Source organism: Clarias gariepinus, chromosome 9 (assembly GCF_024256425.1).
Source record: "Clarias gariepinus isolate MV-2021 ecotype Netherlands chromosome 9, CGAR_prim_01v2, whole genome shotgun sequence".
NCBI lineage: Eukaryota > Metazoa > Chordata > Actinopteri > Siluriformes > Clariidae > Clarias > Clarias gariepinus.
In genome coordinates, this window is record NC_071108.1 from 11,575,459 (window position 1) to 11,594,399 (window position 18,941).

Below are 18,941 nucleotides of genomic sequence, written 5' to 3' on the forward strand. Positions count from 1 at the left end.
ACGCTCTACTGTCAATAACTGCTTCCAGCATATAAGTCCAATGGCAACATGTTAATGCACATATACAATTTATCTTTCTTATAGTGTCTGTCACGCCCCTACTTTTACCCCCATCTCCCATGAGTCAGTACAGTCCCATGTGCCCATGTGGATGGGAAGAGGAAGCAGAACAGCTGTGAACCGGACACTCATGAGCAGAGAGGCAAGTTCCCATCAATACATCGTCTGCAGGAACAGCAGTAAGGGCTATATCATTTTAATGCCTAATGGGGTCAACAAGTGACAGAGGTTAGGGATTAAAACCCAAGTCTCTCTCTCTTTCTCTCTCTCTCTCTCTCTCTTACACACACACACACACACACACACACACACCTTTCTATAATTGTTATAACCTTTCACATAACATAACATAATTATTAAAACAGCTCTCTCACTCACTCACCGTCTATAGCGCTTTATCCTGTATTTAGAGTCGCAAGGATCTGGAGCCTATCCCAGGATGGTTAGGGCAAGAGGCAGGGTACACCCTGGACAGGGTGCCAATCCATCGCAGAGCACACACACATACTCATTTACAAACTACTGGAACGCCAATCAGCCTAACCTACATGTCTTTGGACTGTGGGAGGAAATCAAAGTACTCTGAGGAAACCCAACAAGCATGAGGAGAACATGTAAACTCCATGCACACAGAGACGGGACTCGAGTCTGGTTGGGAATCGAACCCGGACCCTGGAGGTGCAATGCGACAGTGCTGACCACTACACCACCGTGTTGCCTTATTAAAACAGCTGATTAAGTTTAATAAAAGTTTAGTGAAATAACATACAAAAATATAAACTCATACCTGCCTAAGCATCTGTAAGTCAAACTACTTTTTAAAAATCATGCACTTTGGATCACACCAACTTTAGCATCTTCAGCTTGAAAGAGAGTAAACTAAAGCCTCATAAACTTCAACACACTTGTGGGTTCAGCTTCAACAGGAAGAAATCTGCGACTTTATATTTAGGTGGGAAAACAAACACATTTAACACAGCTGTAAATAGAGCTATTTTAAACCTTTTTTTCTGTTGTTGTTAAAACCTTCTACTGTAAAAAGATTCATTTTAAAATATAATAACTTAAATGAATAGGCCATAGTGATTGTTTGTTGCCACCTAGTGGTGGATATATTGCATTTCCTTCCTTGTTTTAAGCACAATGATCCTACTATTCAGAAGTAGTAACTAATAATAATAATAATAATATGTTAATTTTTAACCACAGACTTCTGATCGAACTTTAAAAGGTTACCTCAGAGGGACAAATAAATTAGGTCTTAAGGGATTGGTGACAATAATGAGATTTATTAAAGATTCAAAGGAAAACTCTAAACACTTACAAAAAGATGTCAGACTGAAATCATGCCATACCATACCATTTATATCCAGGGTCATTTTAGAGTTATGCTACTGTACACATTTAAAATTCCAATCTGGAGGAATCATTTTAGCATGTTTCAAATCATTTTTGGAGTCTGCGCAAATTTTCTGTTCTATTACAGGTCAGGACTACATCAAAGACCAGGTGGAAAATGAGTTTTTGCAGGGGTACTTTGATGATAATGATGATGATGGTGGTGGTGGTGACTTCAGCATCATTGATGAAGCAGGCTTCATGCACACATGAGGCCTAGTTCCAGTCAGAAAATTAAACAGGAACTTACATGGTGACCTTAGCAGCAAATTTAACAACAGGGAAATTCTGAGGTCTGTACATCAGTAACTTTGTTGTGACTTTAATAATTCTTTTAAAAATACTTTTCATAATTGTAATTGCAAGCTTATTGCAGTTTTTGCATAAAATTCTACATTTTAATATAAAAGTTCTGTAGCGGCCATGTACACCACACTGATTCTTTAAAAGTGGGCTTTTTTTGTTGTTTCTTAGAGTTCATTCATGGTGGAGGCATCAATTAGGGGCTTAAATGTTATTAATTTAATAAAGGGTCAATGTAAGGAACTTTTATCAGCAAAGCCTGTGAAGTCTCACAGTATGGAACATTAGAATAAATACATACATTATAAACAAGTAGGACATTTAAGAACCTAAAAACTTAAATCTAACATTTAATGTGTTGTTTGGTTTACAAACTGAGTTAATGTGCCTTTATACATTAATTCATACAAGGGCAGCATGGTGATGCAGCGGTTAGTGTTGCTGCCACGTCTTGCCCAGGATAAAGAGGTTACTGAGAATGAATGAATTAATATATATTAAAAGCAAATACAAAATTGGATGATGCACTTTAGTACAGGATTGTGTACTGTTCAATAATGTATTGCTGTCACTCCTCAGTTGGCGTGTACACAATCTAATCTACCTTGTATTTCTATAATTACACTGTTGTTATTTATCATTCATTTCTTATGCAGACTCATACAAAATGATCAGAATCATGTGCATTTGTTGTTGCAGATATCCCCTGACTTAAACAGATGATAAATGCTAACCAGTGGAAACATAATGAACGATCCCACTAGAGAGCCGGCCTGTACTGCAGCTCCACACCACACGAGGGCGTTGTGACTCTGGTCCCTTAGAATGACTCCCACCATCACCTTTACGTAGGACAGCAGGCCAGTGAAGAGAATCCATGACAGGACCTAGGACACATTTAAGAATCTTTGTATAGTAATATAATATTGGATGAGATTGGTACAGAACAGTGAACACCAGATACTTCCTTGTGCCTTTAATTTGTTACTGATAACATATAATTTAGTAGAAGACACTGTGGCAAGGCACAAGTGAATCATTATATGTGTACAAGAAGTTACTTTCTTTCAGCTGCTGACATCAAGGGGTTGCCAAAGTGCACCATCCAATTCGCACACAACCCTTTCGGACACAACCCTCCCATTTTTCTAATCAAACTTAGGATCAGCACTGCATACAGTGGCTGGGTATTGTGTGGTGTGGCAATCACCGATTGCCGATCCTCAGAACCCAGAGCCTTAGCCACTTGAGCCACATACTTGAATATGTGTACAATAAATCAATTTAAAAGAAATTATAGCAGTCAGCTACAACCTTAAAGCCACCTGCCTAATATTTTTTAGGTACCAGTATGACACCAAAATATCTCTAATCCCTCAAGGAATGGACTTACAAGAGCACTAAAGGAGTGCTGTAGTGTCTGATACCAAGACCAGCTGATCCTTTAATTCCTGCAAGTTGCAATATGGGCTCTCCAAGGATTGTACTTGTTTATTAAGCACATCCCCCCACAGGGCACAAACACACACACCTGGCCATCCACATGATGTAAACTAAAATGTGATTTAGACCAGGCCACTTCTTCCTGTACTTCATAGTCTTGAACCCATTGTAGGTGTTTTTGGTGATGGACAGGAGTCAGTATGGGCGTTCTGACCTTCCTGCAGCTGTGTTGTCCCTTACACAGCAAGCTAAAATACATTGTGTCTTTTGACACCTTTTTATCAAAGTTAGCATTACCTTTTCCTGCAACTTTTGCTATAGTAACTTTTCTGTGGGATCAGAGCTGGAACGCACATCTAAGAACCTTGGGCACAAATGACCCTGTCCACAGTTCAGTGTTTTTTCTTCATTAGACCATATTTGGCGGTCTATCAGTTTCACCCAAATGAGGATTTCACCCTGTTGAGTCTGGTTCCTCTCAAGGTTTCTTCTATTTATCATCTTAGCGAGGTTTTCCTTGCCAAAGTTGCCGTCCTCCTCGGGTTGCTCATTAGGGACAGTCTTATCATTCTGATTAAAACACATTCACATTTCATACAAACTTAATTCTTTATAGCTGAAAGTATAGCTGCTTTGCGACATTGTCAATTGTTAAAAGCACTATACAAATAAAATTGAATTGAATAAAATTTGGAAGATACTAACCACTGAATACTGAGAACATCCCAAAGAAATGCTCTGATAGAGTTGTCTAGATATCACACTTTAGCCCTTGTCAAAGTAGCCCAGATCCTTGCACTTGCCTGACTGTTCACTTGTTACTTAACATATCCCACCCCTTGACATTTGCCATTGTTACATCAGGGTTATTCGTGTAACCTTTCAGCTGATGTAATGTTATGGTCAATCAATGTACTGTATAATGATATCACAAGACATTACAGATATCTCCTTGGTTAATGAGTAAGTGACTTACAATTAAAGTTTTTCCTAGTGGTGAGTCTGACAGCAATGGACAGGGACTCATGACAGCCATAGCCATGTTGTAGCCACCAAAACCAAGACCCAGCAAGCACAGAATACCCAGCAACACCAGCGAGCTATGAAAAACAGTGAGATGCCACAAATGAAAACATCAAACCTAATAGTGTTTATTAGCTAATTATTATAGGCACACTGAAGCAAAGTCACACTACTAATGATCTGATGGTGTAATCACAGTGGATTGGAATTAGATTCTTACACAAAAAGAGAGTTTTCTTTCTCCATCTGGAAGAATCATTAACAATTTTGTATTTACATTTATTTATTTAGCTAATGATTTTATCCAAATCAAATTTAAACAGACCGAATGAGTAGATAATAGATGGGACCCTTACCAAGGGCCTAATAGTAACAGCTCAGTGATAATAGAATTTGTTCTCACAACCTTCCAATCAATAGTTTAAACCCCTAACTACTGAACCATTACTAAGCATTGTACATTTTTTCCCACTAGGAAAATGTTGTGCAACTATCTTCCAAGAGTGTAGAACATCAATATGGTCAATATGGAAATATCAATGTCATTAGATAGCATGATATCATAGCATACCGTATGGGAGCGAACATAGCGATAAAGCAGGCCAGCGGGTTAGCAAGTGCTGACAGAGAAGCCGAGAGATGGTAGATCATATTTCCATAGGGCATGCAGGAGAATGTTTGTACCGATGTAAGTAGTCCATTGGTTGCACAGTTTGCCCACACTACCATGCAGTAGATGAAAACGAGCTCATAGTAGGAATAGTATGGCTTCACTATCAGAGGCTTGGGCTGATCTCCAGTAACATTTTCTTGGCTGTTCCTGCCTGAATTTCTTGCTGCCTTGTTTTCCAAACCTCCACTGACGGTTACTACGGTCCCTGGTTCAGACACCAGAGACTCAGTAGAGACTGAAAAAATCTGAGGAATATGGCTAAGCAGACAAAAAGCAACAAGGCTTATCACCATCATGACCACTAGAAAAGAGAAGAAGATCTCTGTAGAGAAGTTAGGAGAAAAGTACTGAGCTTCCAGTGTGAAGTTCTCATGGCCAGAGTTTCCTGAAGATAGGGAGACATTAACACATTTGGCCATACCAACCCCTTGTCCCAGTGCTACCAGGCCAGGCAAAAAGCCACTTAATCCTTCTCCAATGAAGTAGGTGGTGATGTACTCAGTTGGTAGCTGCATCATGAAAGGCATGAAGGTGACAGAAGATGTGCAGTCCACCAGAGACAAAAAGAATGTAATAATAAAGAATGCTGTGCTCCTTGGTTGACCCAAAAACACTGTTGTCTTATTCCAGAACACCGTCAGGAGGATGGATGCTAATATGCCAATCGTCAGCACAGCATAAATCACCAGATTCTCACGTAATCGGCCCGGATAGAGCTTATGTACAAGGGTAACTAGAATGGGGCCAATATTGGCCAGTTGGATGATGACTGTAAGGTATGAAGGTAAGTCCCATCCTTCTGGTAGAAAATTGACAATTAATGGCAGCTCCACCCACATTCCATTAACAGCCACCCAAGATCCCAGACCAAAGGCGCAGGCCAACACATGGATACACAGCGACATTATGGAATATCCTAGCCTGAGATTTTAGTCCTCCACTCCTGAAAGAAGAGCAGAACAATAAATATTAAGGCAGCCCTTGAGAAGTTTTCTAAAAATAGAAAGTACTGAAAAAGGGGGAAAGGATCCCGAAGGACATCACATAGATGCTTACACTGCTGTTTAAGGAGAGCCAACTAGAACAGAGTAGTCATAAATAACCAGAAGGCTGAGGTTTAGCAGGTGCATGGTTTCAAGCTAAACATAAAGTAAAAACAAGATTTTTGTTATAAATATGGTCAATTACATTTTTCCTTCTAAAGTGTCACAAAAAGTTTGAAGGGTCAGAGATCCATTTCAAAATCAGTTTGATTCAATAATTCCAAAATTTCCCTCTCTTAGAAACTTAAACGACTTATATTTATAGGATGAGACTAATAATCTGAATATGGGTCATGTAGGTTTCTGACAGTGGGAATGCTAAATTCAATGTTTAGATGACTATTATAATTAGACAGAGATGTGAAAGAAGGATTAAATAAAAACCAATTGTGAATGCAAATATAGAAAAAGAACAGGCAATGAAGCATACAGTTTTATAGCTAAACCAATCAGTCCCATGCTGTTTCCCCATGTTTCCAAGCATGCCGTTCACTTCCAATTACAGAACAACTTTCTTCTTCTCACAGTAATATTTACATGACATATGCACATACAGTACAACATGAACAAAATCTCCAGTATTTAATTACTGTTCTCTTTAGTAGACTACAATAAAGTTTGACATTAACTCATAATGAGCTAAATTTTCATTAAATCATTTAAAGCCATTTTTCCATTTGTAATTAACAATAAGCCCTTTTTTTGTAGAAATTGATATAGGGATATAGGGAAATAGCAATTTTCCAAAATCTCCACCCTGCTGTACTGTACATATTGCTAACATACACTTACCAGCAACTTTATTATGATTACCTGTACCCCTTCATGAAATCAGCCGGTCATGTGGCAGCAGCACAATGCATAAAATCATGCTGATACTGATTAAGAGTTTCAGTTAATGTTCACACTACACATCAGAATGGTGATCTGTGTGACTTTGACCATGATTGTTCGTGCCAGATGGACTGGTTTATGTGTTTCACACCACACCACAGTGCCTAAAAATCATCACATTTTTTATTAATCTTTAACTTTCCGATTTTGTCAAGTCTGCCCACTGTGGCTACAAATTTCTGTGATTGGTTGACAGGGGTGAAACCTCCTAGATTATTCTTTACCGTAACCCGGCCACCTCAAGGTTCAACCTCTTGCCTATTCTGAGATGCTTTTCCTCTCACCACAGTTTCAAGGCGTGATGATACAAATTGACTATCAACTCAAAACTTTCTGGCCAATGCAAGAGATCAGCTATTTTTGAAATACTCACAATAGACTGTCTCAACAATGATGTCACTAAAATAATTTTTTTCTAACATTCTGGTGTTTTATGTACACATTATTGATGAGTATTAACTGTATATAGACATTGGATTTAGCCTCTGAATTAATGTGCCTAAAGTAGGTTAGAGGGCATAAGTGGTGTTCATGACAAAGATTAGTGCCGGTAAAGTCGCGTTTCTGAGTCTCCTGTTACCTCATTACTGATTAACCACATTATGTAATAACGGCCTGTGAGCGACCGGTCACACCTTTTTAGCCCTGTCTCCAAAGAAACGAATATAACCCCGTAAATATAAAGATAAAGTTTATCAATTCCAGTAGCGATAATGTCTTCTCATTACTAAGTAACCACATGCTGAAACAAGCCATTGTGAGCAATGTAAAATGTGAAATGATAACAATTTTCAAAATGTCCATAACCCAGGTTTAGGATTAAACCCAGGACCTTGGAGCTGTGAGGCAGCAATGCTACCTGCTGCACCACCACAAGAGTTCTTATTTACCATCTCAAACAAGTGACTAATTAAAGCAAAAACATTTTTTCTGGCATGATGTTATGTCATCTAAGAGTGTATTGTCACTGCAAATTAATACAATATTCTTTGGACTGATTACTTTACAATACATCTTAGTGGGAGTGGTCTATTCCAGGATCATAAGATGCATCTCAAATCATTGCATAGTTTGATGAAAATCATGCAAATAGTATGCTATGGTCTTTTCAAACCTGTGGGAGATTTTGGACCATCATGATCCACATTGCTCTTCACAGTCATCATCAAAAACACCATTTGAGGACATATCTTTTAGAGAAATGCCTTTAGTCCCACTTTATACTTCCAGTGCCTTGTGGGGGAATTGAAGTTGTTCTGGTGGCTTAAAGTGACCCAACAACTTAGTTAAACACTTAATGCTTTTTCCTTTAACTTGTTACCCTCTGTTACTTTAACTAAAATAAGAACAGTAGACCTAGTATTGGTGTCAGACTGTACAAGCACTGTGGTGCCTAGATTAGTAATACACTAGACTAAAATATTTAAATCACACAAGTGAACAAATGAAACCACTTTTTACATAATTTTATGCCCATGCATGTAAAAGGAGCAGTCAATTACAATATATCTGACCTGTGCACATTCTGATTTTAAGAAACACTTTCTATTTGTGACTAAATATATTAAATTAAATATTAAACCTACTATACCACAAAGGAATTCCTATTATCCCACATTTGCTTCACCACTATCAGCTCATAAATGTATTACTCACACTTTGAACTAGTGGAAGAACCGGGTCCAGAGGTCCTGTGCGAGGTCACAAAATTTCACCGCACTGTTGCTTTTTAACAGCAGCAACGGCAAGGAAAAACTCCAAAAATCACTCAGGACCACAACAACATAGCACCATCCATCCTGCCCTCACTGCTTCTTACTTTTACTACTCGTGTAGCATTCAATTCATTATTAACCTGATTTTTATGACTATATTTACAGCAGTGTTGCACTACGCTGAATATTACATTATATTTTCTTTTTATGGCCAGATTATAAAAAAATAAGCATATCAAGGTGCCCTTTATACTTACAGTAGACAAGAGATCCAGGCACTTTTGTTTTGTTGACATTTGCTTTATTTTCCTGTGAAGTCCAAACACTTAAATGAGACTTAAATAATGAAAAAGGTGAGTATAAAGTGAGTACTGCCGTGCTGAACTTTTCGAGATGTTTTGGTTGGAATCAAATTTATCCCATTTACACATAAAAGGCAAAGAGTTTTTCTTCCCACTGAGAAATTGTCAGTAAACAAGGGAAGACATATGCATGCCATAAAAAAAAAAAGGTTTTAATTGCCACTCCTTAGAGAGAACTCTTAAAGGTCCTATACAAAACCTAGCCTAGTATGTTTTCTTTTAGTATCCAATGTGTCCAGCAATGTGTGTGTTTATATATATATATATATATATATATATATATATATATTGTTTTCCATGCATGTTCAATTAACCATAATCAATTAATTAACATGCACCTGTGGAATGGTCCTTAAGACCTTAACAGCTTACAGAAAGTAGGCATTTAAGGTCACAGTTCTAAAAACGCAGGACACTAAAGAGACTTGTCTACCGACTGTAAAAAACACCCAAAGAAAGATGCCCAGGGTCCCTGCTCATCTGCGTGAACGTGCATTAGGCATGCTGCAGGGAGGCATGAGGACTGCTGATGTGGCTAGGGCAATAAATCGCCATGTCCGCACTGTGAGACACCTAAGACAGCACTACAGGGAGACAGGAAGGACAGCTGATCATCCTCGCAGTGGAAGACCACGTGTAACAACACCTGCACAGGATCGGTACATCCGAATATCACACCTGCGTGACAGGTACAGGATGGCCACAACAACTGCCAGTGCTCAGACTGTCCACAATAGGCAGTCCATGAGGAGGAGATGCACTGCAGTACTTTAAGCAGCTGGTGGCCACGCCAGATACTGACTGGTACTTTGATTTTGAGCCTCCCTTCATTCAGGGACACATTGTGAAACATTTTTAGTTCATGTCTTATGGTGTTGACTCTTTTAGTGTTCATACAAATATTTACACATTAAGTTTACTGAAAGTAAAAACAGTTAAAAGTCAGAGGACGTTTCTTTTTTTGCTGAGTATATATATACACACACTAGTTCGAGAAAGTATTGTATGCAACCAAAGGTCATTGATGCCCCCAGAAAAGCCAATACAGCACAAGCAGCTGAAACAGGTCAATGCTGGCCATGATAGAAAGGCACCAGAAGTGCACCACAGCCCACCATGCAAGGGACGGGGCAGGCAGAGACCACGAACCTGGCCCCAAATTTCCCAGAACCCTATCAGATTGAGCATCCATGGGATGCACCAGACAAACAAGTCTGATCCACAAATACCAATGCACATACTCACACAGCGCATTTCATGATTTAAAATACAATAAAACTTGAAATGAGACAATTGAATCAGAGCTGCCTCATTGTAGACACTTTAATTGTTGAGACACAACTGACCTGTTTTTTTTTTGTTTGTTTGTTTCCTTTTACAAGGCCCTTGGAAACACAGCTTTATCATTAAACAGGTCTCCCAAAGGATCATAACCGTGTACATGTCCACCTATTAGGGGGCGCTACAGCAGCTCTTTCTATTCACACAATTGATTTTGGCACAGGGTGTGGTGCACTGGCTGAAACCCATGCCTCCCACACTGAAGGCAAGAAACAGACAATAACTGCATTGTATATACTTGTCAGTGTGTGATAAATGATTTTTTATTTTTATTTTTTTTAGCCATCTTCAGAAAACCTCTGGAGGAACCCATCTGGAGCAAAGTTGTGGAATATTCGAAGCTCTTCACAGGAAGACTATGCATGAGACTGGGATACACACTGTATTGAAAACCACACATATCTAGTGTTTTCCTTTTTATATATATATATATATATATATATATATATTCAGACTTGGCCATTCACTTACCATGTATGTTTTAGTGGGAAGTTGGAGTAAACCAGAGAACCCAGAAAAATGTGCAGATATACTGTTGATGTCAAGATGTCAATCCATAAAGCGAACTAGAGTGCAAACAGCCCTACAACCCACTTTCTAAAAATAATGTTTTTCAGTGCTTTTTCCAACCACATTATTTTAGGCACTTTTTTTATTAAACTTTTCTCTTTTTATTCAGCTCTTTATCAAGTTTCTCCTGCCTGCAATATTTGCAAACGGCATTAAGACTAGCGGTAATGTGTATGGATTTCCAAAGTTCAGCAAGAACACATTTTATATTTACCCAGTTTTAAATATCATTTGACAACTGCAACTTGCAAATACCAAGACTTTACTATTGAACATCTACAGCGACATTACAATGCATAAAGCTGAGCTGAACTGCACTCGAGCAAAATATTTTCGATATGAAAATGCCAAAAATATAACCACAAGTCACACTCAATAAGATTATTTATGATATTATACAATCTGAATTTATAACAAATAATAACAAAAACAAAGATTAGTAAGATGCACAGTATTGAAATGACTTGTCGCGAGACAACCAAAGAACGGATCGCTCATCTTTCAGTCAGAAAAATGAGAATTGTGAAGGACCGTAGAGGGTATGTGCGCGAGTTGAGGCATGAGTTTGTTCCAGATGAGGTTTGGATATGCGCATGAGAGACAGAACAAGTCTAAGAGCCAGACAGAGCAAGGAAGAGTTTGCACATTTATGTATTCAAGGATGCCTGATCAGAGAAAGAGAGGGAGAGCGTGAGAAAGAGAGAGATGAAAATGAATACAAATGAGAAAGAAACAAAAGGCTAAAGGCAGACTGTGTGTGTAATTGCAGTATAGTACAGTCTCAGTTGGAGTACACTTGGCCCTCAGGCGGTTGTGGGAGCTTCATGTTCTCTTTACACATCATGAGTCTTCTAAGCTCCTGCAGCACCACTCGGATACTGTAGGAGTCCTGCCACTTCGCCAAAGATGACACTGCCCTCGGTTCCACCTAAACACACACACAAAATAATGATAGCAACATGAATCTCACGCGCACTCTTACACATAGTATTCAAAGAACGTACATACATAAGGACTACATTGAACTACATAAAAATGCTAATCCTTTATCTTTTACAGTGTGAGAAGATGAACAGAATGCTAAACAGCATCCCTACACTATCCACATCATGGGATAACAGGATGTTACAGCAGCAACTTTTCTAAATAACACTTATTAGATGGATAGTTTGTTTTTTTTAAGTGTGTCCTCAATCAAAATTAAAGTGCATATAAGTACATTACTACAGGTCTTTGTCATAAGTTTACCTGCTCTGCCACCCAGAATGCAGGTACAATACAAGTCATCAGGGTCAAATTCCACATCCCTCGTTCTGTGCAAAAATGCAAACAAGTCTCAGAATTTAGCTGAAACTACAAGACTTTCTGGAACTAGTCAAGTGGTTTAAAATGCAAAGAGTTAAATTTGTACTGAATAATTGTAACTTGTAAAAATACCAATTCAATTTAGCTTAAGCAGTAGCTTCAGCTGCAGTAGCTTTGTCTGCAGCTGAAGTTTGGAATGCATTTTTTGTAAGGGTTGTGGAATTTGACTTCCATTACCTATGTTGTACTTGTGTTCCAGGTGACAAACTTCATGGATACATATTTCCCCCTCACTGTTTTTCCATGTTAGATAATCCACCATATTCCAAACCAGTCAAAAGTTTAACCACATTATTTAATTATTTTTTTGTTTGTTTAACAGTTTATATTTTCTATATTCTAGAACAATACTGGAGTTTTCGAAACGATCAAATAACAAATAGAATTATGCAATGAAAAAACAAAAATTTATTGTTATTTTAAGGCATTAATGTTAGCTGTTCTGGAATAGCCCTTACAAGAACAGTATTGTCAAGTGCATTTTGAAAACAAGTCAAGCGCCATGATGAAACTGGCGCTCATGAAGACTATCCCAGGAAAGCCAGTCAAAATTTACCTCTGCTGCAGAAAAGTCTGAAAAAACCTGAAAGACTAATTTCATGGAGACTTTAAAGGCTCAACTAGTAACCAGTGCAACTATTTTGGCACCATTGAAATCTATATACAGTGGAACCTCAGATTACGAGTAACGTGGTTTACGAGTGTTTTGCAAGACGAGCAACAATTTTTAATAATTTTTTACTTGAAAAACGAGCATTGTCTTAGTTAACGAGCACCGAGTATCATGTTTCACGCATGCGCTTCTTGTTTTAACAACGAGCGTTAAGTCATCACAAGTAAGCCAACGTTTTTTCTCTCTCTTGCAGCAGAATTGTAGGTAATCGTCTCTCCTGCTGGGTGAATACACACACGCACTGTGTGTGTGTGTGTGTGTGAGATGTGCACACGCACACACATTAACGGAGAGACCGTTTTTAAAACCGTTCAAAAATTAGCAAGAAACATCGCTAGTCACACTCGCGTGAGTGCATACTAACGGGATTACTACTGTAAAGTAAAACAACAACAACAACAACAAAAATTAAACAGCTCCTCACCTTTGAAAACAGTCGCGACAGAGAAGAGTTTGTGTGTTTATTTGGCAACCTGAGAGGAGGCGAGCTGTAAAGCCGAGACCTATCGTCTCCCCTGCTGGGTCTTAGTGCCTGCAGTGTTTTTGAGTGCGCGTGTGTGTTTGTGTCTGTGTAAGGCAGAGAGTTTGTGTGTTTGTTTGGCAACCTGAGAGAAGGGGGCCGTAAACGCGAGCGAGCCCCCCTTCATCCCCCCTCCTCTCAGGTTGCCAAATAAACACACAAACTTCTCTCTGTCGCGATTGTTTTCAAAGGTGAGGAGCTGTTTAATTTGTTTTTTTGTTGTTGTTGTTTTACTTACAGCAGTGATCCTGTTAGTATGCGCTCACGTGAGTGTGACTAGGAATGTTCCTTGCTAATTTTTAAATGGTTTTAAAAACGGTCTATCCGTTAATGTGTGTGTGTGTGTGTGTGTGTGTGTGCGCGCGCACATTTTACACACATACACTCTGGATGCACAAACGAAAACCCTTATCTGTCGGGGTTTAGTTTTAAATTTTTTTAAGGTAAAGTACAGGATAATTTGTTTTATTTTTACTTTATATTTTGTATTAATTATATTTATGTATTTATTTTTTGGGGCTGTAGAACGAATAATTTACGTTTCCATTATTTCCTATGGGAAAATTAAATTTGGTTTACGAGTGTTTTGGAATACGAGCCCACTTCCGGAACGAATTAAGCTCGTAATCCGAGGTTCCACTGTATATATATATAATAAAACTGTGCAGTTGGCATGTCTGTACATTAAAGATCTCTGCGAAAAAAATAATTGGGGGGGCATAAGATAAGTAATAGAACACATCAAGATGGTTTGTCTGAATATTTATCTGTTTTATTTAACTACTGATCAAATTTAAATGGGATTTTCACAGGTGTATTTGGGCAAACTTAAGGTAACAATTTTTTTCATCGCAAAGGTTTTAAGGGGACTCACCACACCACTGGAGTTGTGTACACCATTTAAATTGATCTTTGTCACAAATCGCACAAACGGAGGTGTTTCTGGATATCTGGGTCCACACTCCACTCGCAGACTGTACATCCTGTTTTCGTAGATAGTCTAAGAAGAAAAGTAAGGAATAAAAGAAAAAAAAAACAAAGAAGAGAGACACACCAGAGAGTCACATAAGAAAAGGCCATGTTGGTGTTTTACACCAAGCAATTTTTCTTGTTGTGCTTAAACAGTAAAGGTCACAATAATCCAACAAACAAAAAAAGAAAAAAAGAAAGCACTGACATTCAACAAGTTAGTAATCCATTTTACACCTTAACGAAACATGACATTAGATGTGTTAGATCTGTCGAATTTAAGTTACTGTTTCTCACAGCAAAAATGTCAGACTGACACGGAGGATGTGACTCATCATTCTTTATAAAGCAGGAGGCCAGAATTCAAAATGACTAGAAGATCAGTATGACAAGTCAAGGATCTGAAAGAACAATTGAAGGGCTATGTAACCAATTCCTAGTTTACAAAACAAATCAGTGGGTAGATCTCACAAGTAACTCTTACAACGACGTCAATCCCAAAAAAAAGTGCAGGGCAAATACCTTGCCGGTGTGCTACCACAATGGGCTCGAGTATGGTTCTTGAGCACATACATTTTGTATGAAACCCAGGGGAAAAAAGATGAAAAAAAGATTTCTTTGTGGTTATATATGTGCACAGACTGCACAAAAAGTAACATCAGTTGAGATGAAACTGGTACTGCAACAGTCAAACCATAAATAATCATGTCATGAAACATCTTCAAGTGGAAGAAAAATTACCTTAATACAACTATTCATGATTTAAAGTAACTCCTAGTTGCTTAGGTTTACAGCTGCATTCACATTACCAGCCTGAAGTGATTCATCTACGATTTTTTTTACTCTAATGTGACAAAGATCAGATTTTTAGGGGTGTCTGTATGCACCAACCTGATGGTTTTCAGATTGGATCCGAGTCACTTTTGAATGTGGCCTCGAGTTACTTATGCGGAACATATCAGATGTGTCATCATGCGATTTGAATGAAAACAGGCAGATCGGAATTCATGCGAAATAAGCTGGAATCTTTAACTGAAATGATTATAATCGGATGAAAGGAAATATTGTCCATGTAAAAATGGTTACTGTCAGTCTCTAAAAGAGAATTAGTTACATATTACGATTCTTTTATGCAGCAATTCATGTATCGGCACACTGACTCGATTTTTATTTTTTTTTTTATTTATTGTTTGATTTATACATGTTTGATTCTGAAGTGGTAAAATGGTGTCATTCCTCTATAATCCTACAAGTGGTACATTCTAAACTATTGGTATATTTCCAGGCTTTACAGTGTCCTATGTGGTAGACAATAACTTAAATTAGTCTCTAAGTTAAATAGTAGAAAACTAGTCAGATTAAGGGTAGAGACGGAGAAATCTAATTCATCATTTTACTGTTCAGTGTAATAAACCGCCCTATAAATCTTGCCTCTATGCAAGGGAAATGCCATTTGTATAAGAGAAGGTTGGATTTAACATTAGCAAACCTGGAACGACAGCATGGTGCACAATGGGTTCCACTGCAGTAACCATTAAGTAAATCAAACTAATTAAAGGGAAGCACAGCCAAACTGTAAATATTTGTAATAATACAAAAAAAAGAGATGACAAACAGAGGCAGGAGATGTGTGAATTACACATGCATGTTTCTTACAGTGGCCTAAACATTTTTCTATTTGCCTCAATACTGACTTAATGTTTATTTGTTTTTACCATAACATTGTTTGTTACACAGCGCACATGTCCAAGTTTATAAAAGGATGTGACCCACAGGATGATGATTATGACAGAACTTTACCCGTGGTGGTCCGATGATCATGCCTCTCCAGCGTGTCAGGGTCATGTCATCGTCATCCTCCAGCCCCCAGCTCACAGTTCCATCTCCGACTCCTTTCTGGCCTTCCTCCAGCTCCTCCAGCAGACGGAAGTTGCGTGGCACCTTCACGCCTGACCACAGAAACACATGTCACTTAAAAAGAGCAGCCAGAAATGCCACAAGTACCTAATAATAAAATTTAGATTTGACAGGATCTAATAGTCTTTTAGGAGTTGAAATGTGTTGTTAAACTCAGATTAGTGTGTGTGAAAACTTAGTCTGTATAACTGCAAAACTGTAAAAAAAAATACAAAATAATAATAATAATAATCCAACATGCAATCCTGCAATGCAACGTGATTCATATGCTCATATGTTCTAGCTGAAAACAGAACCCAGGCTGCTGAGGGCAAGTTGCAGAAGACAAAGCTCAGGGGCAGGGTTTTCACACTTGGCTTTCTGTTGCAGATGTAAAGGACCTTTGCTATTTCTTTCAAGGGCATATGCACCAGGAGGCCTAAATCTTAGAACCTTGTTTGAACATTAGCCAGAGACATTTGTCATGGTGCACTTTATTCATCTCTTTCTCCTCCTGCAAGTTCACACAAGCATCATTGAAAAAGCTTGAATGCCATCTGCATTACCTCATCTCTCCCTTTCACACACATACATACATACACACATACATAGACACACACGCACACACTTCCACTGCAGCATGTAGATTTTGCAATATACATGTCCATTTTAAATGGTGTACTTCACAGTCAAAGCAACAGTATATAATGTTTCCCCTCATACACACTTCAGGGCATACAATAGTGTTTTATGCAAAGTCAGACAACATTTTCACAAATTAAACTTTCAAAGAATAATTTCTCCTGAGTCACCGGCTCACACCTAGGCTGCCAAGAACTTTTCCACAGAGTGAATCCACAAATTGCAGTGGCACATGCAAATGCTGACTTTGATTTCTGCTCCTTCTTAATTTTTTTTTCTTTTCAGTGATGAAATATGTCATGCAAAACTGCATTACAGTATGCATCAAGGATTTCTAAAACCCAAATAAAAGCAGACGAAAAAAAGGGAGAAAAAACAAGATAAGGGCATCGCCAGAAATGCTGAGTAAGATCTAGGGGCCTGTAAGATATTGCTGAATCATACTAACCTTTTTTTTTTTTTTTTTTAAATGGAGCATATTATGAGAAACCCTTCGGAGTAATGTTCCATATGAGACCCATAATTACATTTAAGAAATGAGATGATGTCAGATGAGGTTTCTGGGTAGTGCCTTTTGCAGTAAATATCATTCACATGTCAATCAGCTGTGTGAATGACTATTCTGCTTAATAGATAAAAATGTTTGTAATGCATGTGATATTTGATTAAGACAGTAAAGCGTTGCACTTCACTACGGCTTATATCATTTATATTGTGTATGAATGATGCTGCAGTGCTGTTGAAATGAATCTGCTATTATGCTGTATTAAAAAAATGAATAAAAACGCTTGTTTGAAAGCTGAAGAACAAACTATAATCAGGAAGAAATCAAATCCAACGCCCAGTATTATTCACTGAGTAACTGGTTAATATTTTCCTCTCAATCAACAAGGCTTTAAAGGACAAAGCAGCTGAATTAATAAACCTAGCACAACATATCCATGACAATGAGCTACCGATTCAGTTCATTTACAAATTCATTCTTCTAATTTATTGTCAAGCAGTTTTAAAGATTGGACTCAGTTCACATTTAGGCACCATTAAAAACTCGACTTTAAAGGAAGCCAATTTATGAAGCTCAGAAATAAGAAAGCTAACATAAATTTATCCGCTTGTTAGCCGGTAGCCTTGCTAATAGCAGCAAAGTGCGCTGCTGCTCAGCTGAACTGCCGAGCAATGACACCACTACTAATGTATTTATTATAAACATGCCTAAATTAACACCCAACTCTCATCTTAAGCTTATCAGCGACCCGTTAGCTTTCCTGTGCTATGCACTAAATCAGCCCTGAAAAATGAGGGAAATGATTTACCTGATCCGGCGGCGACCGCCATTTTGAAACTAAACAGTTAACGTGTGCGCGCACGCACACGTGGGCGCGCTCAAAGCGAGCGATATGCGCATGCGCGATCAACCCGTTTACAGGGTAAACTTTTGCATATGAAAATATTTTGGGTTTCTATTGGCGTGCCTATCTAATAGATCTATCATGTTACTGTAGTTAATTCAAATAAAATTTAATACGTTTTTTTAAAAAAGAACTTTATAGTAAAAATGATCATATTTAGCCATTAGACATATATATATATATATATATATATATATATATATATATTTTTTTTTTTAAATTATGGCTTAAACAAGATAGTCTCACATTAGACACAATAGATGTGATAGATGTGATCACCCCCTCTCTCTTGTGTGTGAAAGAGAGAGAGAGAGAGAGAGAGAGACTGGTGCGTACAGTACTTTAAAAAAAATTACAGTACTGTACTATATTATGATATTACTAATGTTTATGTAGATTTTTATTCTACTCTTATAATCCTCCCCAGATGAAAGTTTTGACAATTGCATGTTTAAATGCACGTTTTGTTTTGGCTCCAAGTTGATTTAATTACGCTCACATTTTGTTAATAAAATTGTCCTTAAAATGTAACATATTTCACAATCACTTTGTGGTTAGTTGTATCATTACTGTAATATTATATGGCCTGAAGTCATATTTCTAATGGATTTGTTACATCATGTAGTACTACTCATTAGGTGG

The 18,941-nt window shown here is 37.9% G+C and overlaps 2 protein-coding genes across 5 annotated transcripts; both read right to left on the reverse strand.

The window, feature by feature from the left end:
- Positions 1–1,338: 1,338 nt before the first annotated feature.
- Positions 1,339–9,106, reverse strand: slc52a3 (solute carrier family 52 member 3). 4 transcript variants are annotated; one of them, XM_053503642.1, is made up of 5 exons: positions 8,494–9,106; positions 5,957–6,039; positions 4,799–5,843; positions 4,181–4,304; positions 1,339–2,648 (listed from the first exon to the last, which is right to left on the reverse strand). In XM_053503642.1, exons 3-5 carry the CDS (start codon positions 5,803–5,805, stop codon positions 2,439–2,441), a joined length of 1,341 nt encoding a protein of 446 aa, XP_053359617.1. In that variant the 5' UTR covers positions 5,806–5,843; positions 5,957–6,039; positions 8,494–9,106; the 3' UTR covers positions 1,339–2,438. The 4 variants fall into 4 exon arrangements, with proteins under 4 accessions (XP_053359617.1, XP_053359618.1, XP_053359615.1 ...); XM_053503643.1 differs by lacking the exon at positions 8,494–9,106 and adding an exon at positions 6,736–7,066; XM_053503640.1 differs by lacking the exon at positions 5,957–6,039 and having other exon boundaries at positions 8,494–9,105.
- A 1,964-nt stretch (positions 9,107–11,070) lies between these two features.
- Positions 11,071–18,266, reverse strand: LOC128529986 (ubiquitin-conjugating enzyme E2 variant 1-like). The gene is made up of 4 exons (XM_053503646.1): positions 18,204–18,266; positions 16,153–16,301; positions 14,258–14,383; positions 11,071–11,753 (listed from the first exon to the last, which is right to left on the reverse strand). Exons 1-4 carry the CDS (start codon positions 18,223–18,225, stop codon positions 11,607–11,609), a joined length of 444 nt encoding a protein of 147 aa, XP_053359621.1. The 5' UTR covers positions 18,226–18,266; the 3' UTR covers positions 11,071–11,606.
- Positions 18,267–18,941: the final 675 nt, after the last annotated feature.

Coding starts and splice junctions, on each gene's coding strand:
- slc52a3 (XM_053503642.1), bottom strand. CDS start 5,805: ATGTCGCTGTGTATCCATGTGTTGGCCTGCGCCTTTGGTCTGGGATCT. Junction 4,305..4,798: donor GCTATGTTCGCTCCCATACG/GTATGCTATGAT, acceptor TGTTTTTCATAG/CTCGCTGGTGTTGCTGGGTA. Junction 2,649..4,180: donor CACTAGGAAAAACTTTAATT/GTAAGTCACTTA, acceptor AATGTGTCCTAG/GTCCTGTCATGGATTCTCTT.
- LOC128529986 (XM_053503646.1), bottom strand. CDS start 18,225: ATGGCGGTCGCCGCCGGATCAG. Junction 14,384..16,152: donor TGATCATCGGACCACCACGG/GTAAAGTTCTGT, acceptor TTTTCTTCTTAG/ACTATCTACGAAAACAGGAT. Junction 11,754..14,257: donor TACACAACTCCAGTGGTGTG/GTGAGTCCCCTT, acceptor GTGTGTGTTTAG/GTGGAACCGAGGGCAGTGTC.